Below are 27,900 nucleotides of genomic sequence, written 5' to 3'. Positions count from 1 at the left end.
CCCATGTGTTTATATTCCCTTATGTCCATCAATTCTTTGACAATATCTGAAATCAACCCTTATACTCTAACACACTATTCTCTACATTAGTCCACTAATGTAGTCTACTTGAAGAGTGAATGAAAATGAGTGAGTGAATTGGAGTTTTATTTTGGTCTTTTGATTTTTGCATAGCTGTTGATGAATCCATCTTATTTTCATTTATTAATTTATGTAAAAGAAGTTATTTCTGCATTTAGATCATAATCTAATAACCTGACCTTGCTGTGAATAATATAATATAATATAATATAATATAATATAATATAATATAATATAATATAATGCTGTGTAAAACATATGCCAGAATAGTTGGCAGTTCATTCTGCCGTGGTGACCCTCTGATAAATTAGGGACTAAAATGAATGAATAATCAACATTTAGTTTGCCCTTTGTTATTTGACCTATATTACATGCTGTTCCATTTGTTCCCATTTTTAGTTTATTCCCTTGGCTACTACTTGTTTCATTGATTGTGTTCACCTTTGTCTTGTTTAGTTATCCATGTATTTATATACTCTCATTTTCTTCAATTCCTTGGCTGTTGCTCTGTCTTAATTTGCACACTTTCCATCCTAAATAGTATTTAAAATAGAACTAATATGTCTTAAACCATAGTATGTTAAACAGAGTATGCCAAGGTTCCTGGATGGTTTACTATTTCCGGTAAAAATTCAAAGTGTAGAAGTGTCCATCTGGAACATATTTTTATCCACATTTTCCATCTTCAATTTCATCTGCAATTTAACCTGTTATGAGTATAATATAATCTACTGTGTACATTATATTTCATATTTATAATTTTATGCACATTTTAGATGAGATAATTAGACAATGAGTTACCTATGAGCAGAGCTTTTTTGGCTGCGAATGACTTCCTGGAATTTATTTCCGAGGGGTTTCTCGAGTCTTTTAAGACCTTCCCCTGAAGCATGCCGTTACTATAGGCACCAGTGTTTGGAGAGGATGATCCATGTTGATGTATTGGAAATGTTTTAGGAGCGGGGACTCCTGTCTGGTTTGTGACCTGGAGCTGCAGTCTTTGTTTCAGTACGGAGTTCCATGCCATTGAGCCTGTTGTTCTGACGGATCCTGTGTGGTCTATAAAACTTCTCACGGGACAGAAATGCATCGCGTGGCTGTGCCCGTTTTTGTTCATGGGTCAACATTTGACGTCATTGCTTATAAGTTACACCTAGAGAATGTTAGAGAAAAAACAAACAGTCATTTATGAACATAAATCTTACTCTAATGTGCTGTTATGTTTTGCCTTTTGAATGAACAAGATACTTATGCCTTTAAGGGCATATTCCTATAAAAGGGTAAACCAGAGTTGAAGTAATATGTTCTGCTTAAACTCAGCTTTATTAATGATGACTTGATTATTTGTACAATAGAAAAAAATAAAGATGATGCAACCAAACAGTATGAAAATACATCAAATTTTAACCATGATTTTATCATTAACATACAATTTATCCAGTTTATAAGTGATTTGTTTTCAATTTATAAGTGAACACACCGCTGTGGTGAAAAGAAATTGAATAAGATTTTTTGTTTTGTTTTAGAGTAGAAAAAACTTTAAGCAAAACTGGAAATGAAAAAAAAAACATGAGATAGGAGAAAAAAATTATCAGGTTTTCTGTGTTCATTCACAAAAAAAAATTGCAAGCAAAATTTTAAGAGATGTTATGGAGGGAAAACATAAGAAATGTTTTAATGCTATTGTTAACAAGTGCAAGTTTCTCAGTGGATAACAAATGAATTGAATCCAAGAACCCTTTGAAATAATTAGTACATCAAAATATTCCCAAGATCATTTCAGAAAACAATACAAAAAAATTAAATACTAAAAATGTGTACACTGTAAAACCAAAAAAGTTAATGTAACTCAAACCATTTGAGGAAATCGATTGCTCATTCCATTTGAGTAAACAAAACAATTTAAGCACAGTAAAACACAATAAATGAGGAGAACTCAAACCAACTGAGTACTGTAAAACTCAATAAGTTAAGGCAACTCAAACTGTTTGAGGAAACCGATTGCAACAAACCATTGGAGTTAAAAAACGAATTTATATGAGTACTGTGAACTTACTCCATTTAAGTTGAAGTAATGAGGTATTTAATTAACTCATTACCTTCAACACTGAGTTCAAAACTCTTATCAAATTAGTAGAATTAACTTTCAGTCAATTCTGAGTTAACTACACTTATTTCATTTCATAAAGTTGACTGTTGGGTTTTGCAGTGTATAAAAATATATTAAAAAAATTATTTTAATGCAAGAATTCATGTTCTGTGAAGTAAAATATCCATTTGTGTCATCGTTAATGCACCATGATGCACCGAGATATCAAATTGAACTGAAGAGATGGCATGATAATCATAACTGAACTGAACTGAACCGAACTGTGAGGCCAATGTTCACACCTCTACGAAGAAATGCTTAATATACAAAGGAAATTGCAATTGCAAATTAATAATTGTTACGAAATATTACAGATTATTCTTCATTTGTAACCTTTGAACCAAAAAATGTTCAAACGTAATCATCTTACTGTGATAATGAAAAATTAAATGATTTCCATATTTCACAATTGCGGCTTTAACATTTTATCCAATATATTAAGACATTAAATGAGATCGTGAAAATGTACTAGAATGAGAAATGACCCTCCTAAAACCTGGATTATCTGTAATTCTGTGCCAGTATGGCTTATTTAAAGAATGTACGTTACAGCTGCTGTCTGCATGTGCTCAGCGTTTTGATGTTTTATGATTTGGACAGTGAGCTCAGCTATAATCCAATGATGAAAAGACTTCTGGATCGCATATGGAATGTGAGGTCAACAGTAACACCAATCAGGCCCTCATTATTAGTCTTTAATTAGCTCATCATTCTAAAGATGTTCTGGCTTGTTTTGCTCTTCGTGCCACATGTTGTAGAAAGATGTTTGGGCAGTTAAGTCTATTTTTGTGCTTTATATGATGTTAAAGGGTTCATGAATATTGTTTTGAGAACCTCATACAGTGTTGACAAGAAGTTTTTTTTTTTTTTTGAAGTTATAAACAGCTTGGAATTATGCATTTAAAAATTAAAAGAAGCAAACAAATATACAGTCAGTATCACTCATTAATAATTGTGTCACCGACTCGGTCCCAGTCATTCCCCTCGCTGACCAGCAGAGGTCACCATCTCCGGACTTCTAACCATTACGTCATCCATTTCACCTGATCCCTGCACTCCTGTTCTCCATTCCACTAATGACCCACGTACCACATATAAGCAGCTCACACACACACTTCAGTGCGAAGTCTTGTTTAGCCCCGGCCAGCATTTCTGAGCGTTCTATCCTGCCTGATGTCCCGTTTACCACTTCAGCCCGTTTCACGACTCTGCTCTGTCTTCTGCCTGCCCTCGACCAAAGCCTGTTTCCTCGGACTCTGATTCTCGCTGCCTGCCCCTGACCAAAGCCTGTTACACGGACTCTGAATCACGCTGCCTGCCTCTGACCCAAGCCTGGTAATCACACTGCGTCTGTTATCTGCTAAGTCTCCTTTGATGTGTATGTTGTATGTCCGCACAGCCGTGCGTGTTGTTGATGTTTAAGTGTGACTTAATAAATACTGCAAAATGGATCCCTCCGTGTCAGTCTCCCCGTTACAGAAGACTTCGCCCAACACTGATCCCGCAGCCATCCAGGTTTTGTCTCACGAAGTCACAACACAAGCTCAGGTATTGTCCACACACCAACAACAACTAACACATCTAACTCAGTTAACAGACGAACTGGTGAAATCCCTACAAAACCTGCAAGCTGCTGCCACTGCGCAACCCACCGCCAACTACTCTCCAAGTCCACTTGTTGTTGCACAACCCCCGATGACTCCCGGAGTTCGATTGGCATTCCCTGACAAGTTCTCAGGTAACCCAGCAAAATGTAAAGGCTTCCTACTGCAATGTAAACTGTTTATCGCCCAACAGCCCCATCTGTTTAAGGACGAGAATGGGAAAATTGCTTTTGTGTGCTCACTGCTCACTGGGAAAGCGCTAGACTGGGCTACTGCAGTTTGGCCAGACAGTACCCCGATATTTCCCTCGTTTAATGACTTTCTCAAACGTTTCTGCACTGTGTTTGATCATCCGGAGGGTGGTTGTAACGCTGGCGAGGAGCTACTGTGCATCCAACAGGGAGATCGCTCCGCAGCTGGCTGGGCTGATGATCCGCTTACCACGCTCTACAGAAAAGCTTTAAGACCAGAATTGCAGAAAGAGATGGCATGTCGTGACGAGGGAAAAACACTGGATCAACTAATCGAACTTTCCATAAGGTTAGACACTCTCCTCCGCACTCGCAATCCACTGTGATCAATTGCTTCCAGTCCTGTATCCCCTGAGACCTCCGCTGAACCCATGCAATTGGGTAGAACCCGCCTGAACCCAGAGGAGCAAGAACGACGGAGAAGAAATCACCTGTGCATTTATTGCGGACTTCCAGGTCATACGAAGGTTTTATGTCCCAACAAGCCTCTCCCTAAAACCCTCTCGGTGAGTGCAACCACTATGTTCACTACCACTAATAATGTTATGAATTTGCCTGTCATTCTGAGAAACAATGGAGATGAAATTGAGACTATGGCCATGATCGATTCAGGAGCCGCTGGCAACTTTATTGATTACACGTTTGCCACCACTCACTCCATTCCTTTAACCTCCTGTGATTCCTCCATAGCCATCACTGCTGTAGACGGGCGCCCTTTGGGAGAGGGACACATAAAATTCCAGACTCAACCAATCTCTCTTCAAACAGGCTCTCTCCATGAAGAGGAGATTTCCCTTCTTGCCATCGACTCCCCCAAGCACTCTGTAATTCTTGGGTTACCATGGCTACAACAACATGACCCTCAAGTTTCCTGGAGAACTGGTGAGATCACAAAATGGAGCAATCAATGCTTTACCCAATGTCTGCATTCTGTTTCCCCTGTCCAGATCAACACAATTACCAACACCGAAGACCCTGAACTCTGTCATGTTCCTGATGCTTATCATGATTTAACTGAGGCATTTAATAAACAGAAGGCTACCAAGCTCCCTCCACATCGTGAAAATGACTGCCATCGAACTACTACCAGGCACCACGCCCCCTCGTGGTCGCATTTTCCCCCTCTCTCAACCTGAAACTGAAGCTATGAAGAATTACATCTCTGAGGAGCTGGAAAAGGGCTTTATCCGACCATCTACCTCACCCGCTTCAGCAGGCTTTTTCTTCGTCAAGAAGAAGGATGGCAGCTTACTCCCATGCATTGATTACCGAGGCTTAAATGAGATCACAGTCAAATACCGCTACCCCTTGCCATTGGTTCCAGCCGCCCTTGAGCAACTCCGATCCGCCCAGTATTTCACTAAGTTGGACCTCCGTAGTGCATATAACCTCATCCGCATACGACAGGGAGACGAGTGGAAAACCGGGTTCTCTACAATCGACGGCCACTATGAATACCTCGTTATGCCCTTCGGCCTAGCAAACAGTCCTTCCGTGTTCCAGGCTTTTGTAAATGAGGTATTTAGAGACATGCTCAACAAATGGGTCATAGTGTATATTGACGACATCCTGGTCTACTCAAATTCGCTATCTGAGCATATTCAGCACGTCAGGGCAGTGCTCGAACGCCTCATTCAAAACCAGCTATATGCAAAGATCTCCAAGTGCGAATTCCATCAGACCTGTATTTCGTTCTTGGGTTACATCATCAGTCCCGAAGGCGTGGCCATGGACCAGCAAAAGGTCGACTCCGTGACACAATGGCCACAACCCGAAACCCTAAGACAACTGCAACGATTCCTGGGCTTTGCTAACTTCTACAGGCGCTTCATAAGAAACTTCAGTTCAGTCGCTGCTCCACTTACCGCCATGGTAAAAGCTAATAACGCTCGCCTCAAATGGAACCCAGACGCTGTTCGAGCGTTTACTCAGCTCAAAACCCGCTTCTCCAGTGCACCCATTCTGCGTCATCCTGATCCCGAGCAACCCTTTGTAGTTGAAATTGACGCATCCAACACTGGAATTGGAGCCATCCTGTCCCAGAGATCACTAGTTACGAAGAAGCTCCATCCCTGTGCCTTCTATTCTCGCAAGCTCAACTCCGCTGAACGGAACTACGATGTGGGAAACCGAGAACTCCTCGCCATGAAAGCCGCGCTAGAAGAATGGAGACACTGGCTTGAAGGCGCCAAACATCCCTTCACTGTGATCACCGATCACAAAAACCTGGAATATATCCGCTCCTGTAAACGTCTGAATCCTAGACAGGCTCGATGGGCTCTGTTTTTCACTAGATTCGACTTCCAAGTCACCTACATCCCTGGCTCAAAAAACATCAAAGCAGATGCTCTTTCCCGCCTCTCAGACGATGAAACCTCCGAATACAATGATGAACCCATAATCAAAGATCCTCTCATTGTCGCTCCTATCCAGTGGGACATCGAACATGAAATCCTTCAAGCCGCCGAAACCAGTCCCACACCACAATCCTGTCCTGAAGACAAGATCTTTGTTTTTCCGTCACTTCGAGAAAAGCTCATCTCCGAGGTACATGACCACCCCAGTTCCGGTCATCCAGGCAGCACAGCCACTGTACAATTGATTCAATCCCGCTATTGGTGGTCATCCATAAACAAAGACGTCATCAACTTCATCAATAAATGCTCACCCTGCCAAATGTCTAAACACTCCCGTCACCGTCCAGCTGGATTACTCCAACCCCTGGAGGTGCCACACCGTCCCTGGTCACACATCGCCATCGACTTCGTCACCGACCTACCCATATCACAAGGCAAAACCACCATCCTCACAGTAATAGATCGATTTTCTAAATCCTGCCGTCTCATTCCCATACCCAAACTGCCTACAGCCATGGAAACAGCCGAGTTACTCTGTGAGTATGTGTTCCGGTACTATGGTCTCCCCGAAGACATCGTGTCGGATAGAGGTCCCCAGTTTACATCCCGACTCTGGTCAGCATTCTTCAAAAATCTCCAGGTTAATATTAGCCTAACATCCGGCTATCATCCCCAATCCAACGGGCAGACAGAGCGCTTGAACCAGGAAATTGGCAGATTCCTCCGCACATATTGTCACTCTAACCAGAGTGAATGGGCTAAATTTCTCATGTGGGCAGAATATGCTCAAAATTCCCTAAGAAAGGCATCTACTGGATTAACTCCATTTCAATGCGTACTGGGCTTCCAACCTCCTCTCTTTCCCTGGTCCGGCGAGACCTCTGAACTCCCCGCTGTGGATACCTGGTTTAAAAACTGCGAAGAGGTCTGGAACGCAGCTCACACTCACCTCTCTCATGCCGTACGGCGTTTCAAGGAACAAGCCGATCGACACCGAAGTTCTGGTCCCATGTATTCCCCAGGACAATGGGTATGGCTTTCCACCCGTGACTTACGCCTCAAACTGCCCTGCAAGAAGCTCAGTCCCAGGTACGTGGGTCCATTCCAAATTGAAAGACAAATATCTCCTGTTTCGTTCAGACTGACACTCCCTAATCATTTTCGTATTTCTCCCACTTTCCATGTCTCTCTGCTCAAGCCTGCTGCTGGTCCAGCCGAGGCGGATAGGGAGGTGGCAGCCGGTGAACAGGGTCCCTTTCGTTGGGGGGGGGCTCTGTCACCGACTCGGTCCCAGTCATTCCCCTCGCTGACCAGCAGAGGTCACCATCTCCGGACTTCTAACCATTACGTCATCCATTTCACCTGATCCCTGCACTCCTGTTATCCATTCCACTAATGACCCACGTACCACATATAAGCAGCTCACACACACACTTCAGTGCGAAGTCTTGTTTAGCCCCGGCCAGCATTTCTGAGCGTTCTATCCTGCCTGATGTCCCGTTTACCACTTCAGCCCGTTTCACGACTCTGCTCTGTCTTCTGCCTGCCCTCGACCAAAGCCTGTTTCCTCGGACTCTGAATCACGCTGCCTGCCTCTGACCCAAGCCTGGTAATCACACTGCGTCTGTTATCTGCTAAGTCTCCTTTGATGTGTATGTTGTATGTCCGCACAGCCGTGCGTGTTGTTGATGTTTGAGTGTGACTTAATAAATACTGCAAAATGGATCCCTCCGTGTCAGTCTCCCCGTTACAAATTGTAAAGAGGATTCACATTGATGAACTTGATAAAATATTAACAAATTATTATTAATTAATTAATTTTAAGCTAATTAAAAAGAGTTTTATAAAGGAGTTTTTACATATATTGTGTTCGTCATTTGCATAAATTGTGCCCAAACTATATATATACTAATATGCGGTGGGGGAAAGAGTGCTGAAAAATCAAACTCAAATACTATTACTTGCAAGAAGAGTAATAATAATAATAGTAATTCCTTACATTTATATAGCTCTTTTCTGGACACACAAAGTGCTTTACACATTGCGGTGAATTTCCCCCTGGCACGCATCCAGATTTGGCCAGAATGCCAGGGTTAAACCCCTACTCTTATTCGAAGGCCATTCTGCCAACAACCACAGAGAGTCAGGACCTTGGTTTAACATCTCATTCGAAAGACACCACTCACCAGGTAATCTATAGAGTCGCTGTCACTATACTGGGGCATTAGAACCCACACAGACCACCGGTTGAGCGCTCCCTGCTGGTTTCACTAACACCACTTCCAGCAGCAACCTAGCTTTCCCATGTGGTCTCCCATCCAGGTACTGACCAGCCCTGCTTAGCTTCAGTGGGCAACCATGTGAGAGTTGCAGAGAGCTAGCGGCCGAGTAAAAGTATCTGTTGTGAATATTAATCAAAGTATGAGTAAAAAGTAGCCCTTTTAAAACTACTTAAGAGTAGTGAGTAGTGAATATTTTGCTGTGAAAAGCTGATGCATTTAAATGTAATTTGTAGATGTGTGTGTGCGTAAACTATTGACTGTAAAATATATGGACGTAGTATCCGTGACGTCATCCATAGGTTTCTGAAGAGAACAAAAGAAGCCACAAATAGGCGCGGCCAACAGTCACCATTTTGTTCGCGCGTCAACGCACCCACGGCGGGATACCAAACTAGAGCAAAGAGGCGGAGAGTGAGCGGAGTGCTGGTGGAGTGTGTGTGTGTGTGTGTGTGTGTGTGTGTGTGTGTGTGTGTGTGTGCGTGTGCGTGTGTGTTTACAGCAGTTTGACTGATAAATATGAATTTGTAGCTCAATCATTTGCCCGCAAAGCAGCATTTCGCATTGTTTACATCATTGCTACGGCATACCGTTAACGCTAGACACTGTACATGTAATGATCAATTTAAACAAATAAAAACACTTACTTGTAGCTTACAACTTCTGCTTTGAGGAGAATTTACCCAATTCCAGCACTGAACTGGGAGAGATTCTGGAGCTATTTTGTCAAATCATGCTTGCTGTGTGTTTCATAATTCTCTGGAACATAATTAATATTGAACTAAAGGCGCTTCTGTCGTTGTGTCGTGTCCTTTGGAAGCCCAAATACAGAAACAGACGAAGCTCTGTGGAAACAGCTGTGTTTAGACGCATTTTTAGCTTCATCTCTGCTGTAATGTTACAGTGCCTCTGGCCACGGCCCTTACCTGTGCAGTGTGGGATGCGCAGTAAACGAACTTGTGATCTCACAGGAGGTGGAAGTATTTTTTGTAGTCCCCAAAATTTGTTAATTGTAGGCTTTGCTATGCTAACTCTGTAAAAACCAAGGTGTCCCTTTGCATTGAACTTAGAACATTTTACATTCAGAGATGTTGTTTATGTTCACACAACTACATTACACATCAACTAAAGTTTAAAATATGAGATCGTAGTGGACCACCCCTTTAAGGCCATTCCGGTCCTCATACAGTAAACATCCTTCATTTTCTTATCAGTGACATGAACAGTCTCTGGATTAATGCGTGTAAAGATTTTGGACATCTTCCTAGACACCTTTAATGCTTCCAAACAGTTTTCTGCAATTATAAATTGCATGTCTTGAGGTAGTTTAATAATTTAATTGCATAATAAAACTTTATAATTTGCAGGAGTAAGGTGACGTAGTAACGCAGTGGCGTTTCTGTGTGAAGTTTGCATGTTCTCTCTGCGTTCGCGTGGGTTTCCTCCGGGTGCTCCGGTTTTCCCCACAGTCCAAGACATGCGGTACAGGTGAATTTGGTAGGCTAAATTGTCCATGGTGTATAAGCGTGTGTGTGAATGAGTGTGTGGATGTTTCCCAGAGATGGATTATGTCTGGAAGGGCATCCGCTGCGTAAAAACGTGCTGGCATTTCATTCTGCAGTGGCGACCCCGGATTAATAAAGGGACCAAGCCGACAAAAAAATTAATGAACGAAGGAATTTGCTGGAGCATTCCTATCATTATCTTTTTTATGTTTTTATATTTAGCATAATCTACTTTCATTATTCACCAGATGTAATTCCTCTATTAATTGGATTATTTCTATTTCATAAGCTTATTAATTATTATTTGTATGATAAATAATGATCTCGTCCATTTAAACTCATGACTTTTGAGAAGTCTATGCACATAGACATATGAAATCCCTTGCATGTTCAAAACTAATTGCATATACAATCGTGAATTTTATTGTGTATGTTTGCATGAGTGTTATTTGGCACGCATCGAGGTTAAATTCATATGCAAGAGTTTTATGGCGCATATGCACAGATCTAGTTTGTATGTGCGCATGTATGTGGGTGAATGCATGCATCAAGTTTATGTATACGCAAGATTCAGATATTGTTTTGAACATTCAATAGTGTAGGTGTAAATGCGAGCAATTTATAGATGTATACGTACCTGTTTTATGTATGAGTTGATAAGCAAAGTTTGATTTAAATCCTACAGCCTCATAGCTATTGATCAATCGGCAGAAAAAGGGCGTCTCCGTCTCGTGCACGCCCACACGTTGAAATCTCGTTTTTTTGGTGTTCATTTTTTGATCAAACGAATAAATGCCTCGTTATTTTGTTTTTGTTTTATCTTTCTTTTAAGTCTCCGTTTTGAGTTAAAAACAGGATAACAGATGAGCTTTTGTTTTGTTTTTGTGCCTACAGAATAAACAGAAATACAAAATGTAAACTGTTTTTCTGGTGTTTCGTTTTCCAAAATAAAAGGGATAATCAAATTAACGGATGGTACATGGACCCAACAGGGTTCATTTCTGCAATGTTGCCTGTAAATAAACCTTAAAAAACGGAAAGCAAAACCAATATTGTGTGAGTGTATCCTAAGATTTGGGTTCTAAAATGTCAAAAGGAAATTCTGATTATTAATTCAAGACCCTTTTAAACATTATAAAGAATGTTAAGCAATACCTCCCCAAGACAACTGAATTGTAGCTGTTTTTATGCTTTGCACGCATCCATATGCTCACCATATATTGTCAAAATATTTGCCTTGATTTGACAAAATACAGAGAATTGCTTTGACATCATACTACACTGAATTACATTCAGAGTTCAATCAGAAGCTTTTTTTTTTTTTAGAAAGTCTGGCAATGTATCATGTGATCTTGAGAATAGGGGAAAATACATAGAGAAGGGCCCTCATTAGACCATTCCCATGCTCCTACCGAACACACACCATCTGTAAATCCTTAAATTATCCATCAAACAAAGAGATGCATACATTGTCTTTCATCTGGCCCAACCCTAAGAAAGGATTGTTCCTGAAAACCCCTCTGGTTCCTATGAGAAGCTTGTAGGAAGATTTCCTCACAGGCTTCAAATTTGTTGAATAAGTTTGCACTCTTACCTGCCAATAAGTCGCGGTCAAAAGTGGTTCTGTATAAAACACCAGGTTAAAAGAAGTAAAGATGTGTCATTGTTGAAGGCTTGGCCATCTTTGGAGTCTCCTTGGGAACTTTCAGCTTTAGTGTGTGATTTGTTTGGCGTCAAGTCTGGTGGCAAAGGTGAACGAGCAAGACCCATTATGTCACCAATGGATACAACAACAAAACCTTATATGTGCTCGATGTAATTATGAGTTTCAGTGTTAAACCAGGGCAGCGTTTCAGATCAGAATGTTCTGCATTTCCATGAGTTCACAAATGAACCTGTTCCAGAAAAATGTGTTGCGTGATTGATCCATGCATCTGTACTCCACATTCTGTGCATGCTGTCATTCGAAAGTTTCAGCAAACACCATTTAAACATTGTGAAACACAACGCATATGGATTAACATTCTGCCCGCTCTCCCTCCCAGCCTCCCACCCATTGTTAAACTGTCAGGGCATGATGATGATGGCTGCTTGCAAAAGAAAAGCATGTTTTAGATTTATAAGCATGTGTGTTCATTCCAACAGCATGTACCTTCTATTCCAATAACAATATACTGCTTTATCCATCTGTTACAATTACATGTAAGTGGCCTGATTTTGAATGTTTGCAGAGTCACATCTATTCACCAACTGTTAGCTTATCTGTCTGTCTTTTATAAAATTGGCCAGTGCATGCTCCGCCCCCTCCCCCATGATCCTTTGCTGACATAAGTCAAATCTACAAACATGCATCATCTTCAGGGCTCGACATTAAGGATTGCTCGTTGCCCATTGTTCGAGATGCCCGAGACAGTAGACAGGATTGTTACTGGCCCGCCTAAAGTTTAATTTGGCTGCAACTGTTTGTCAGTTGCATGCAAATAGGGTGCTTTCACACCTAGATGTTTGTTTCGGAACGCTTTCTTGTCTCGTTTGCCTAGTTAGCATGGTTCACTTGGCAAACGTGAATCCCACAATCATACTCGGATCCGCACCAAAGCAATCTGTCTGAGATCGCCTGAATCTTGGCTGGATTGAACTCTGAAGCAGAATCGATTGTAGTAAGAAAGCAAAGCGATATCACAGTGTATTATGGTTGTGTAATAGCCATATATATGGCTATCTGAAGAGAGAATCATGAGTAGGACGGGACGTCATCATTCCTATTGGTTAAAGATGGGTTTCATTTCGAATATGAAAGTGAAACTATGCTTAAATATACTAAGTGCTGTTTGTATTAGGCCTATTGTTTTTTCAGGTCATTTCTGCACATTAGCCTCTTTCACACATACAGACATTTCCGGAAAATTACTGGCAATTTTCGGGAAAGGTGTGTATGTGTGAACAGGCCCTTTTTGAAAATACCGGTAAATTCGTTCTGGCTATTTTCCGGAAAGAAAAGTTGTAACATTACTGGTAATTTGCCGGAATGCTGCGCTGTGTGAACGTAGAAGGAAGATTGCCGGAAAGAGCGCGTGCATGTCTAGAACCTGCTGACGTGAGACGTCTGCTTTAGCCAATCAGAACAGTCAGACGCATTCAAGTCTGCGCGGTTTATGAGAATAAAAGCCTTTGAATATTTTTCCAGACACATTTAGCTGCTAGAAATTAGTCAGGTAACGTTTAAATGCTCATCTTAATGCCATCCGTGTAAATAATTATCGATAAGATGCTTATGATAAACCGTTATTTGTTTACCTTCAAGCTTTGTGTGTGCCCGAGAAACAGCCCGTGAGCGCCAGCACACACACACATATCATGTACATCTCGACATGCGAAAGTGTTTCTCTATATGTTTTCATCGAAGTTGTTCACAATACTGATCCATCCACAGAGTTTGTGATTGTAGTCAAATGTTTACAAATACAAGCGCAGCCGTTTAGTGCTCCTTTCTGGTTAATGATGTCAGAATTTACCGTATTTTGGAGTGGATGTGTGCACTTTTTTGAATTTACCGGTAAAGTCGTTCCGGAAATTTTCCATATATTTACCGGTATCACTGTGTGAAAGGGACCACTGACACCTGGAAAGAAAGATCAACATTGATCTGCTTCATGATCAGACTGAAGTCTCGGTTCATCTGCTATAACTCTCTATAATTAAAGCCTATAATGCATAATTCTAGCCAACATTATTTTTAATAGATTGATTAATTTAACTGATTTTTACAAAACTTGACAACTGAAATGAGGCTATGTATGAGAAAGTCTTACCTCTGATTTATTTTTGTTGACGATGTGTGTGGGTGTCAAAAATTAAAGTAAACATTTTCGCTTATAATATATTTATGTGTTCAATTATGTTTTAGAGGCTTTTGACATATAATTTAAAATATGTGACTAAAGCCCCTTTCACACAGTGATACCGGTAAATATCTGGAAAATTTCCGGAACGACTTTACCGGTATATTCAAAAAAGCGCTGTTCACACAGGCGAGGACGTTACGGAAATTTTCCGGAAAAGAGCATTCACACATCCATTCCAAAATACCGGTAAATTCTGACATCATTCACCACAAATGAGCTTTAAACGGCTGCGCTTGTATTTGTAAACATTTGACTAAATTACAAACTCTGCGGATGATCAATATTGTGAACAACTTTCGCAGGATCACTTTCTCATGTCGAGATGTTCATAATATGTGCGTGTGCAGGCGCTCACAGGCTGTTTCACAGGCACACGCAAAGCTTGAAGGTAAACAAACAACGGCTTATCATAAGCATCTCATCGATGATTATTTACACAGTTGACATAAAGAAGAACATATAAACGTGATCTGACTAACTTCTAGCAGCTAAATGTGTCTGGAAAAATATTCAAAGGTTTTTATTCTCACAAACCGCGCGCACGTAAATGCGTCTGACTGTTGTGATTGACTAAAGCAGACGTCTCACGTCAGCACGTTCTAGACGTGCACGCGCTTATTACGGTAATCTTCCTTCTGCATTCACACAGCGCAGCATTCCGGCAAATTGCCGGTAATGTTACAACTTCTCTTTCCGGAAAATAGCCAGAACGAATTTAGCGGTATTTTCAAAAAGGACCTGTTCACACATATAACCTTTCCGGAAAATTACCGGCAATTTTCCGGAAAGGTCTGTATGTGTGAAAGGGGCTTAAGAAATATCTATTAACTTCTTTTTTGAAAGGGCCAGTAGGAATAAATCCTTAGCGTTGAACCCTGACTTTGCAGTACAGCTAATGTAAATTCCTTTGAGAGTATACAAAACAACCCAACAAAATTCATGTGGCTCAAATCCGGCCCACACCAGACACTTACATCTGGCTCACATGCCCTAACCCTAACCGCATGGAATGATGGCTCTTGTGCTGTCTGCTTCTGTTTGCCAGATCTGAGCCACAATTAAGCCTTAGCAATATCACATATCAGCCAGAATTGAACCAAATGAACCAGAACTGACCCTATTCTGGGCCACAGTTTGCGCTTATTCTGGCCCAGATCTGGCCTACACATTAGAATATACAATATTTAAAAAAGAAAAAAAATTAAAGAGATGCTAATAATTCTGACTTCAACTGTGTTTTAAGACAACTGGGACACATTTTCCATATCGTCTCTGGGCCACTAAGAACTAACGGCTGCATTAGCCAGAATTTACTGTGCCAAATATTTGCCAAAAGTGGTCCACATATGTTTTAAAATAACTGGGCTACATTTGCTATATTTCTCTGGGCCACATTAGGCTCAGAGCCGCAATAGCCAGAGCTTACTGTGCCAAATATTTGCCAAAAGTGGCACACATATTTCTTAAGATAACTGGGCCATATTTGCACTACACATGTGAACCACTTTAGGTTTAGACTCAGATTACCCTTAAATGACTATGCCACATTTTTGCCAACTGTGGCCCACATTTGTACTCCATCATTTAGGCCAAATTCATCATTTTCCCACATGGGCCACATTAGGCTCACATTCAGATTACATTTTGCCAAAAGTGCCAAGTGCAAAGTACAAGTGCCAAATCTTTGCCTTAAATGGCCCATATATTAATTAAAATTTTTGCACCCTCTTTGCCATTGTAAATTTTCTATTTTCATGTCATTTTGTCTGGGCCTGTGCTGCAGTGCTGCATAACTGCCTAAAGTGGCCCACATTCTTATGCTATCTAGGAAGTTTGTTATAGCTATGCAATATGACTTTAAATTTTGGCTTTTCAACATGCAGGCATGATATAATCACTCTGCCTGATGGGTTGTAGAGTGAGGAAAATGTGTTTTTATTATTTGAACCTTTCTCGAAATAGATGTTTTTTTTTTGTTTTTTTACCACTCAAATGAAAATACAAGCCAAATATATATCATTTAAACTAGATGTTGACTTAAGAAAGTCAGACCGGAAAGTTTACATGAAGTTTAGAACTTTGTTGGTAGCTAATAAGTAGCTGTTTTAAGAGTTTTTATATTGTATTTTTTATATTGTATTTAGCATTGCTAGCTTGTTAAGCACATTGTTAGTTTGTTACTAATGTTCATCACACATTGCTAAAACATGCTGCTAGTATGAAGTACGTACATATTGCTAGCACGTTTTAGCAATATGCATGTTGCATGTGTAGCAGAGGCCAGCTAGTAAGTGCCGTGCAGGTAAACCTCACTCCTCTGACCTCTAAAGGTGCTCTAGAGACAGACGCTAGAGACCATGGTCTTTAGCCTCCTTGGTAGAGCAAACAACTCCCATGCGGAAGGTCACCGGTTCAAGACCAGGTTGGGTGGCGTAGGCCCGGCGGGGTTACACATGTTGCAAGGGTGTTTATGTAAAATGTTGCTATGTGAGCAACAATTGGCATGTTGTAGCATTTTCTCACATGTTTACTGGTACCAATATCCCAGATGGCAAGCACTTTTGATCCAATTCTGACTAAAATGTGGCACTGTGGGCTCATTCTCTGCATTGGTGAGAAAATAACGGGCCAAAGCTTTGCCAACTTTTTACAAAACCCTTCTGTTTGACTGGCACATTTTCCTTGATGAGCTAGTCCCAGCTCAAAGGTATTTTATGTTGTTGGTGCCAATAGCCTAGTGCAGTGGTTCTCAAACTGTGGTACGTGTACCGCTAGTGGTACGCAGGCTTCCTTCTAGTGGTACGCGGAGGAATGAAATATGTCATGTATATGCTACACACATTTTAAAATTGATCAAAAAATGATGTATATAATGTGCCATATATGACATTTAGCCTATATTTCTGAGGTAATCTGCCACGTTTTTTAACTTTGCAGAGTTGTAGCTGCTTTACTGGGCCTACTACGCTACTCTATTTCAATACTGCTCATTTTGGTGGTACTTGAAGAGACAATTTTTTTCTGAGGTGGTACTTGATGAAAAAAAGTTTGAGAACCACTGGCCTAGTGGTTACGGTGACCTGAGTTTGATTCCCAGCACGAGGTCTTTAGCCAAGCCTTCCCCTCTCTCTGCTCCCAATACTTTCCTGTCTGTAACCTCCACTGTCCTATCCCAACTAAAGGTGAAAAACCCTTAAAAATAATTACCAAAAAAGAAAAGCAGTTTGTTCAGCAGGTCCGTACTCGGTTTAGTCATTGCTGTGATGTGTCCGCTATCGGTGTAATTGTGTGTCTCCACCTTTGGCCCAAGATCTGTGACAGGTCCACTTTGGATTTAGTTGCTACATTCCCCCCAAGTTTGTACTGTCAAAGATGGGCCCCTGTCAGAATGAAGGTGGCAGCTAAATTGTGATTTGTGTCAGGAGTTTGATTAGGCATGCTCCCTTTCCCAACTACAAAGAAGGATTCACTGACCCAAAATAGCTGTTCTACTTTGGTTAAAGTTAAATATTTTGCTTGTGCCTAAAAATGGTTGATGATTACTTGCAGGTATCGTAATGTTTGTCTAAAACTTCTGAAATGATGTGCACATCTGATATTCTTACACCTGAAAGAATGGGTTTTAACCACAGAGGTTCCAACTTCTGCCGAGTGACTAAAAAGTAATCAGCATGATGGTAAATTTCTGGACATTTCTGGTCAAACCATTCTTTTGCAATCTTACACCAAAAACTGTAGTAAGTGCAGAATTAATAGCTTAAAATGTGGGAGAGCGTTGATTTTATGTGATTGGATTGTATTGCAATATGGAGCAATTAAGTGTTGTTAAATCAAAAATAATTCACAAATACTTGAAAATAAAAATTATTTATTGACAATAATTCTCTATGGTTACAACTGAATTAGTTATAAAATAACTGTAAAATGGTAAAATATGAAATGAAAAAAAAAATGATAATAATTGTACCCAGCTTAAATGTAAAACTTAAGTTGCCAGATATAGATGAAGAGACAGGGGGAGGGAGAGACAAAGTAAGTAAGTTGGCCCCAAAAAGCCTGAGAGCAGTAGAGCCAGAGAAGATAGCCTCCAGAGCAGGAGAGGAGCAGAGCAGGAGAGACGCAGACCAGGGAAAAGGCAGACAAGGAAAAGAGACAGAGGCAAAATAGCTGGTAAACTTTGCTCTTTCTTGACTATGTGACTAAAGCCCAAATACTGAGACATTCAAACTGACTAATCAACATGTGACCACGTCGTAAAAACCCCCAAAGTTCACACACCAGGCCCTGATCTAATCAGTATCTGCCTTTGGAATTTGTGTAAGCCTTTTTTGGTGAAAAAGACATATAAACAAATGCTATGATAATTTAGACTGTTACACACATATTAGGCCTTTGATGATGAGTTTTAGTACGTGTAAAACTAGGTCGTCACCTTGGAATTATAAGGTTCTATCTGCGTTCTGAATAATTTTGAGATATTGAGCTTCATAGTTTTTGCTTTCTATATCATATGTGTGTAACATTTATTATTATTATTTTTAAATAAAACATCTTAAAATGTAAACAATTAAAAAAAAACATCCCATAATGTAAATAAGACGTCATTAAAAATATGTCTATAACTCAATTATGACAAAACTGTCGGATAGAACTTTATAATTCTAAGGTGACGAGGTGTTTGTGTTTGTTATGGCAAAACTTCACAGCTAGTATTCGCTTGACCATTATATTAGGAACAGCACACACATACACTTACCCTTGGATTTATTCGATCTTATGTTTTTCTTTTCTCTTCTTAATGCACTGTCAATACATTTATAAATGTCGATAGTGTAATGTAATCACCTAGATGAAGGCAAGGGGCTATTAAATCTGTCTGATAGTGCTTGCACCAGATCTGGCTCAAAGACCAAGCTGGATCTCAGCCAGATCTGTCTGATATTGTCTGGACAAGACTTGGACCACAAAAAAAACATTATTTTACTAAAGGAGTGGGACAGATCTGGGCCGGATCTAAATGTATGTGTCAGTTTTCAGTGTGTGCTGGTTTTGGGTAGAGGAAAAAGATGTATAGAGGGCCATAACATATGACCCATATGTGCGCCAGGATTTTGCTATGTCAAATGTTGCTGTATTAGAAATTTTTAGAATAGAAATGTCTTATTACTCATTAATAAGTAGGCTACATGTTTTGATTTTTTTAAATAAAACATTTGTGTTTTATTTGACCTTGACTTCAAAATTTCGAAATAAGAATATTACAGTTTAAAGAGCCCCTATTATGCATTATTAAAGGTCATGGTTTGGTTTTGGGGTTTCCAACAACAGACTGATATGCATGTAACGTCAAAAATCACTGTTATTGTCTTAAGGCAATTGGTTTCCTCAAATTGTTTAAGTTCCCTTTATGGGTTTTACAGTGTAAATGAAAGTTAAAAAAGCATTACATAAAGAGAAATACTGTATATTTTTCTTTCAAACGTCTCTCTCACTATGCTCTTTGTTTAATGACAACATTCCCACCATTAGCCAACTATAACATTAGCATTATAAATTGAATGTCTCAGCACATTATGCACTTACACTTCATCCAGCGACAGACGGGGGTCAAGTTTTGGCTTTACATCCAAGAACCAATTCTTTTCTTCAAACTTCTGTTGATTTTCACATATGGAGACAGGCTTGCTGCTTTATAAACAAGCTATCGTGTGTATCATCAGTACCATGTTGCACTGAAACTGCCCACTGGCAGCAAAAACAGATAACAGCTCCCTAAGTCCTTAAGCGATCTTCTTTATTATTTTTTTAGCAGTAAAACATGATAACACTCATCCTCTTGTTATGTGATTTGCTTGGTGCTGTGCTTGTGTTGGATAATATCAATAAGAGCCCAGTATTTTGCAGTTTATGCACACTGTGTCTCTTTCTTCCTATACATTTCAGGTGGATCAAAGAAGACAGCTGGCGATGGAAGTCTCAGGGTGAGGAATGCAGCGAACACTCACTTTATCGACTTAAATATCATCTAAAACAAACAGTTCAGTGGTGTTGAAATTTAAGCAGCTCGTGTTACAGCCCGAGGCTTAAGATATACATAACTTATGAATGTCCGTTTCATTTTTTAACACTCAGTTTGAGGTCCAAAGCATATCAGCTGGTGTCCTGGAAGAGAACAACCGGTATTTTCAAGCTCAGAAAGGAGCTCGCAACATAAACAGGAAACACTGCCCTATACAATTTGAAACATGCTTATTAAAGGATTAAAGTATCCTGAATGGGTCATAACAGGCCACCGCTGAGGTTAATTTCAAGCCAAGACAGTTCTGTGAAATTACTCACTTTGTTATACAGTAATATAACAAAATATTTTTACAAACATAATTATACATTTTCATATTTTTTTACTGATTTAATTTTTTCTTAGTTGATTATGTAATAATATTTAGTTGATTTGGTATTGTTATGTTTATAAATATTATATGTGACCCTGGATCATAAAAAAGTATTGTGGTGGGTCGGATAGATTTGTGATCTATGTTATCACTAGGGGTGGGACTTTTTAGGGACTTAACGATATGATCCAATTCCAATTCTGGGGGTTGCATAGCAATTCTTAACTTACATTTTTCCTATTTATTCTTCTGTACATTTACATCTTTACAGCTTTACATTTTAATCAGAATGACAGTTTCTTTGCTTTTGTTTAATAATTTAAACCTCTGTATGACATGACTGTCATTTTCAGGAATTAGTTTTAAATGAACAAGCTCTGAATGTAAAAAAGCCTATTACAATATGTAATTATTTAAACAAATATATTTCGTAAATATTTATTACAGAAATTAAAACACAGGCATGTTAGTGCCATTTGAATTTCAAAACAGTCAATGCCAATAAAGAAAACATTAATTTCCATGTTGGATTCTATGTGGACTGCAAAAAAATGCCAAAATACAGGCATTGCAGATATGGAAAATTATAATAATAAAGTATTAAAAATCTGTGCATGCCCTTGAATAGGTTTACCAACTCCCATTCTATAAAAGCACAAAAGCCATATGTAGGAAATAACGAGAGTTGACAAATTAAAAAACTACATTTTTTTATTTATTATTAAAATAAAATTATAATCCACACTGGAAATGTGGGTGCCTGTGTGTTTTGAGGGAGCCTAATAAATAATGAACATAAAAACTGCCTGCTGACGCACACAGTTAATGTTGATTAATAAAATAAAGATAAATTATAAAAGCAATGTGTCAGAGACCCTTAAATAACATGTGTAACTCAACAATGAAACATCAAACGTAGCTAACAGCTTTTACATTGTCAATCAAATGAACTCAAACAATTGAAGAATGCAACAAATATTTGTTTCGGCCCCAACTACAAAACTAAATGTAAAAAAAAAGTTGCTTAAGTAGCACACTAGTTTGGTCATGTATAAATATCATTATAACCATATTGTATAAATATTATTGTCACTATAAGCCTACATCATGCTAAGGATCAAAAACACAATGTCATGATATCTCCTGTGCTTGTCTTCTGACCGAGTGCATCTTAAAATACATGACTGACACTCCTCATAGGGCTTGAGAAGCGGACATTGTTTATAATTTGTAAAATAAAGACTTGCAGGTTAAGGAAACAGCAGGAGGAAGTTGCCGCGGGCCGTGGTGCAGTTTAAAAGTTAAAAAAAAGTATATTTATATGGACAGATAGGTAACTAGATAAAATAGTCAGGAATATATTGATCTGTGCAGAATGCAGATGCAAAAGCCTGCTCTCCCCCTTACCCGCGCGTAAGAAACAAGCGGGAATATTGGCTATTTTGACAAATACACACCTACATTACACAGAGCCCAACAATTTGTGAGTGGGTCAGCCAAACGTCAATAAAGAAAAGAAGCAATGGGCTGCAGATTATGTCACAGATCTTCTTATGATCAGTTCATAAGAAGATGATTAGCCCGGCCCAAAAACTATGTCGAAACAGCGGGAAACTGCCCGGCGTCTGCCCCTGGCCACAACCGGAAAAAAAAAAAAACTGCGTTAATTGAGCAAATTTTTTTTAACGCATTAATTATTTCAAATTAATCGCATGCGTTAATTTTGACAGCACTAATATATATATATATATATATATATATATATATATATATATATATATATATAATATCTAAAAAAATCTTAAGAAAGTCAAAATGATAAGCTCCGTTGTGAAAATATCATTCTTTTACAAATATGTCCCAAATACTGTTTAACTGAGAGAAGATTTTTCTCAACACATTTTAAACAATAGTTTTAATGACTAATGTCTAATAAGTACTTTATTTTGTCTTTGTCATAATAGGGTAATTCTTCAACTACGGGCACTTGTATGTTCTTTGATCAGATAACCAAAAAAATATATAATTTTGTTCAAATTCCCTTTCTTTGTCAAACTTACAATAAAATCTACTTAAAAAAATTACCACCTTTCTATTATATATTTGTTCATATTATTCAACCTCCTTTTAGGTGTTAAAATCGTTGTTTTCACCTTGTTGAACACCCAGAGTTTTAAACTTCAACAATGAAAATAACATTTTAAAATATTATTTATCTGGTATCTATCTTAATTGAGCACTAGTGAAGTAATTTAAATATTTTATAGTTAATAATGTGAGACTATTATCAATATTATTATTTATACAAAATATAGCTGTCGCACAGTATCAGTGTCATTTCCACCACAACACTGTAATGTCGCTTTAAAAAGTTTGTGTATGAAAGATTATTTAGGTGGTTTCTATGAAATAAATAGTGCCATCTGAGAACATGTTCAAGATGGAGGGAATTTAAATCACTTAAAGAAAAATCAAGGTAAATATTGCTTAATAAGGAAATACATTTATTCTACATCATTTCCAAACATGTTGTACCTTTAAAGATGTTTCTAAAAACCAAACACAATTAAGGTAAATAAGAGTGTTTTGTATAGATGAAAGGCTGGTTTCAATTCAAAGTTAATCAGTGAAGCTATTTTTCATTTTTTCACAATAAACTGTTGAAATGTCATTTCCACCACTGTGGTTTCCTTCACCACACACATTTTAAAAAAATAAAATTAAAAAGTTCTCATCACACATTAAAAGTGGATTAACAATGTATGAGTTCATGCTCTATTTAATATACAAAATCAGTTTATTTTCTAATAAGCTCTTAACCAAATTAATATTAAATTCTAGAGTGTGACAGGTGTACAATTCAGCATACAACTCATTTATTTAATTGACAAATGTATAATTATAATATATATTGAGGAAAGATTGGTTAAACTAGATATAAAAATGATCTTAGACAATGTCTGACTGCCATAATGTATGTCATTGTGACATAAAAGCTGTATATTGAGATGTGGAATTGACATTTGTTCAGTTCACGATGAAAAAATGTTTTCCCTCTTATCTAAATTTGTCCACTTACAGATTTTAAAACTAGACAAATTGTTTAAACTTATGAGGCTGTTACGTTTATTTTGAACTAGTTTTTTTTTACTCAACTTCACAAGGCTAAAAGTGCCCGTAGTTGAAGAATGGCATAATAACAGTAAATAATATTTTACAAGTTATTTTAATTTTACTTTATTTCAGTGGTTCAGTCCTTAAATCTGGTAGCCTGACCTCCCGGGGCTTTTGTTTTTACAGTCAGGCTACTAAATTCGATCTACATGCCTGTGTGCTAGTTAAGTAGGAAAAATATATTTCACTGCCTTTACAGTAAGTTCTCTCACAAAGTGAGTAAATAATAGCAGTTTTCCAGTTTGGGTGAAATATCTATCTACAGAATCTTTTTTTTTTTTTTTTGGTTATTTAAAAAAATAATAATAAATAAAAACTTTAAAAAGTTAAATACAATTTTGGTTAATTAAAAAATAAATATATAGCCTATTAAAAATGTCATTATATATTTTTTTATTTAGTAAATGTATTATTTTGTTTAATAAATAATGTATTTTATTTTGGGCTACTTTATATCCGGGCAACCCAAGACTGAAAAGGGCTTGCCTGAGGGCAAACAGGAATTTAGAAATTTTGCAAGCTCTGAATAGCTGTTGTTTGATGTACCCTTCTTTCCAGATTTCAATAAGTGCGCTCTTCTTTTGAGACCACAAAATCCTGCAACCTGTCTTGATGTGAAGTTTTTTTGTTTTTATAAAAATGATAGCTGCATTAAACAAGTGCGAAGTGAAAAGCAAACCAAGATATCATTGCTTTCACTTATCAAAAACAAAATGAATCATACTCAGTCCACTTATGTAGGTGTTCTGAGAACATTTCACTTTTCTTTCAGTTTAGGGGAGTCTGAAATGTATTATTTGATCAAAACAGGTTATAGGCTGTCTGCAGAAGACACGTTATTCTAGAATCAACAAATTAATTTAAAAAATGGGGACAATAACCAGATATTTCAACATTAAACAAGCTACAAAAAGACAACAAAAATGGCAACACATTAAAACAAACAATAAGAATGAACGAAAAAAAGACAGACAAATCAGATGCATAATTTATTTATATGTTCCAAAACATGCTGGGAGCCATGGATGAGCATGAAGCATTTTATTTGTTGTCACCATTATTGAGATTCATATGCTGATACATTATTAATAATTAGTAAGTATGACTTAATTATATTTTTCCTAGTTTATGAACTATAAAAAATGTGATTAATAAGCACAATTACAATAGCCAGAAAAAGAAATGAAGTTAATGGTTGTCAGGATCAAAAATGATTCCAAAACTCAGCAAGATTCATTTTCTGAGATTGTAATGTTCTTGCAGCAAGGAAACAATACAGAAGAAACACAAAAGGTTGCTCAAAGGGCAGTCCTTTGAGGCTAGTTATTATACAGGCATGTTAACAGATGATGAAGTATTGTCTTTAACCATTGGTCTAAACAGTTTGTGTGGTAGAATCCTATTGATAATCCTTCTCCCTGGTACCACCTTGCACTCGATTAAGCACAATGGGAGACAGATCTTTTAGCTCTATGGCTCCTCGGCTATGGCACTCGCTTCCCCTGTATGTAAGGAGCAGTGATAGTCTTGACACATTTAAATTTCATCTAAATACCCATCTTTTATGCAGGCTTACCTTTAACAATTTTTATCATGTTTTTTATCATGTTATTTTATATTTGTGATGTGTGTTTACACCTGTTTGGTCAATGCTTGTTTAGTAATGTTTTATTATTTGTTTTAATTTGTTTTAGCATGGCTGTTGATGCTTATTGTAAGGTGACCTTGGGTGTCTAAAAAGGCGCCATTTAAAAATAAAAATAAAATGTATTATTTTATAAATAAATTATTATTATTATTATTATTATTATTATTATAATACTTGACTCATTGTCAGCACAGTATTCTTGTTACTGGCACATTTAAACCATTTGACTGATTGAAAACTACAACTGACGATGTGGTTATATCAAGCACATTCATTTATAACATAAATTTTACATTTCTTTAAAAGTATAAATATGTAAATAGAATATATGGAAGTGAATAAAACTAATTTATCTAACAGGGGCCAAGAGCCCAACTAAAGCATTCACTGACAACCAAATTGTCCAAACAATATCTTCTAAGTGTTTTTGATTTTCCATTAGACTGTATAGCAAAAATAAAGTCAAACAGGTTAGTAATATGTGCAGCTGCTGATACTGTTTGACTTGTTTAATGATCCTCTAATGAGATTTTGACAGATTTAAAGTTTTTTTTTTTATTTCAGTTGATTTCATCTAAGGTTGTGATTGATGTCAGCTGTAGATTTGTTTTTGTTGTAGATTTGATTCTTCAGTGATTGAACACTTCATTAGACACTTTATTATCTTGTTAGTTTAACACTCCCTTAGTGTTTCTTTAACACTCTATAGCAGGGGTCAACAGTCTCAGTCCTGGAAGGCCGGTGTCCCAGCAGGGTTTACCTCCAACTTGCCTCCAACACACCTAACTGATTGTTTCAAGGATACCTAGTACAGGGGTGGCCAACCCTGTTCCTGGAGATCTACCTTCCTGCAGATTTCAGTTGCAACCCTTATCAAACAAACCTGCAGGACACCAGACCTCCAGGAACAAGTTTGGTGATCCCTGCTCTATAGAGTAGGCCTATATGCTCTTGTAACCCCGCCAGTCCTACACCACCCAACCCGCTCCAAGCTAGGATCGAACAGGCAACCTTCCGCATGGGAGTCGATTGCTCTAACAAGGAGGCTAAAGACCATGGCCTCTAGTGTCTGTCGCAAGAGCTCGTTTAGAGGTCAAAGGAGTGAGGTTTACCTGCACTGCACTTACTAACTGGCCTCCGTTATACTATAAGAAGTGTTATTTTGAGGATATTGCTGTGTATTAATACATACTTACTATAAAGTTGTTGTTTTTCAGGGCCAATATTTTTCGTGCAAAAACATCACATTTTGAAAGTCTAATACTTTAAAATAGCACTTTCGCCTCATAGAAAGTAGGTTGCTGGTTCGAGTCCCGGCTGGGTCAGTTGGAATTTCTGTTTGGAGTTTGCATGTTCTTCTTGGGTTTCCTCCGGGTGCTCTGGTTTCCCCCACAGTACAAAGACATGCGCTTTAAGTGAACTGGATTAACTAAATTGATCGTAGTGTATGAGTGTGTGTGATAGTTGGCTGGAAGCGCATCTGCTGTGTAAAACATATGCAAACAAACCAGAGTAATTGATGACTCATTCTGCTGTGGCAACCTCTGATAAATCAGGAGCTAAGCTAAAAGGAAAATTAATGCATGAATAAAACTTTGAAATCTTTGATGAACATCAATGTTAAATAACAAATGTGAGCTTTTAATTCTACAGACATTCCTGTTATCACACATTCTGTTAACACAGTTATACATGTTTCTCTTACAAACAGAACCCCATTTCTGTATATTTAACATCCTTTAGATCATTAGATAGCGATCCAGCTTTCAAACATGTGAGGTTTATTATGAGAGATGCATTTTAACATTTCAAAAGCTGGATTTTGAGTAGTGTTGAAAATGAAGTGGCTGTCTTTGGCTAAGTGGAACACATTTAATAAACCGTACAGTAACAGCACATATTTCAAGTTGTCACATTGTTTTAAGTTTATGCTTGTCCACATTCATCATCTCAGCAGTAACAGGGCAGTGGCTCCTTAAAAAAAAAAAAATTCCCATTTGGTACAATTGGCAGGCCGTAAGTGATAAAAAACAGACATATTCAAAGAATAACCTCACTACAGCTGTTTCATGGCTTTACCCACCTCCCATTAAGAAAAACAATGGAAACATATTAGTAAACTGAATGCTCATGTACCCACTATAATGTATTCATTCTGTGAATAGCTCTCCGGCTCTCCTGGACTCACAGATGCTGCTATTTCCTTCAAACCCAACAGGCAATTCTAAGGAATGAGCGTCTAGGAATTCTCCCCAGTTCCTCGTCTTCCAGCTTGATTTTTACAAGTAAAATGGACTCTTGCCCTGCCAACATCTGCTCAGTGGAAGACACCATTAAATCCTTTTATATTCGCTCTTTTTCTTTCCACCCAGCACATGTGGAGACTGCAGTACCTCAACCGGTAGAGAAGATATGTGAGTGTAAGAGAGTTAATAGATTTTCTGAACTTTATGTGTTTGTGAATGAGGCGTACAAGCCGTATCAATTCCATTGTTTTAAATGTCATTTTGGCCTTTTATTTGACCATTAAAGGAAGAATTCACCCCTTCTTAAAA

The 27,900-nt window shown here is 38.2% G+C and overlaps 1 protein-coding gene and 1 long non-coding RNA gene across 8 annotated transcripts in view; one reads left to right on the top strand and one right to left on the bottom strand.

Annotated features, from left to right (window-relative positions):
* LOC101884065 (uncharacterized) overlaps window positions 1-12,474 on the bottom strand; it is a 28,258-nt gene extending 15,784 nt beyond the window's left edge. For 2 of the 7 annotated variants that reach the window (XM_087265262.1, XM_087265266.1), the window contains exons 1-2: window positions 12,379-12,474; window positions 883-1,234 (exon numbers count right to left, since the gene is read on the bottom strand). In XM_087265262.1, coding sequence (XP_087121388.1) covers window positions 883-1,198 — 316 coding nt within the window. In that variant the 5' untranslated portion in view covers window positions 1,199-1,234; window positions 12,379-12,474. Of the gene's footprint in view, window positions 1-882; window positions 1,235-8,628; window positions 8,841-9,368; window positions 11,966-12,378 lie in introns of those variants that run through there. The other 5 variants (XM_087265261.1, XM_087265264.1, XM_087265263.1 and 2 more) reach the window with 5 other exon arrangements.
* LOC147835767 (uncharacterized) lies at window positions 36-27,900 on the top strand. Its single transcript, XR_015498333.1, has 3 exons — window positions 36-129; window positions 20,075-20,112; window positions 27,564-27,900. It is a non-coding gene; the product is annotated as an uncharacterized LOC147835767 (long non-coding RNA).

Source organism: Danio rerio, chromosome 8, assembly GCF_052040795.2.
Source record: "Danio rerio strain M-AB ecotype USA chromosome 8, GRCz13ab, whole genome shotgun sequence".
NCBI lineage: Eukaryota > Metazoa > Chordata > Actinopteri > Cypriniformes > Danionidae > Danio > Danio rerio.
Note: the sequence above shows the minus strand (reverse complement) of the source record. Positions and strands in the feature narration are given on the sequence as shown.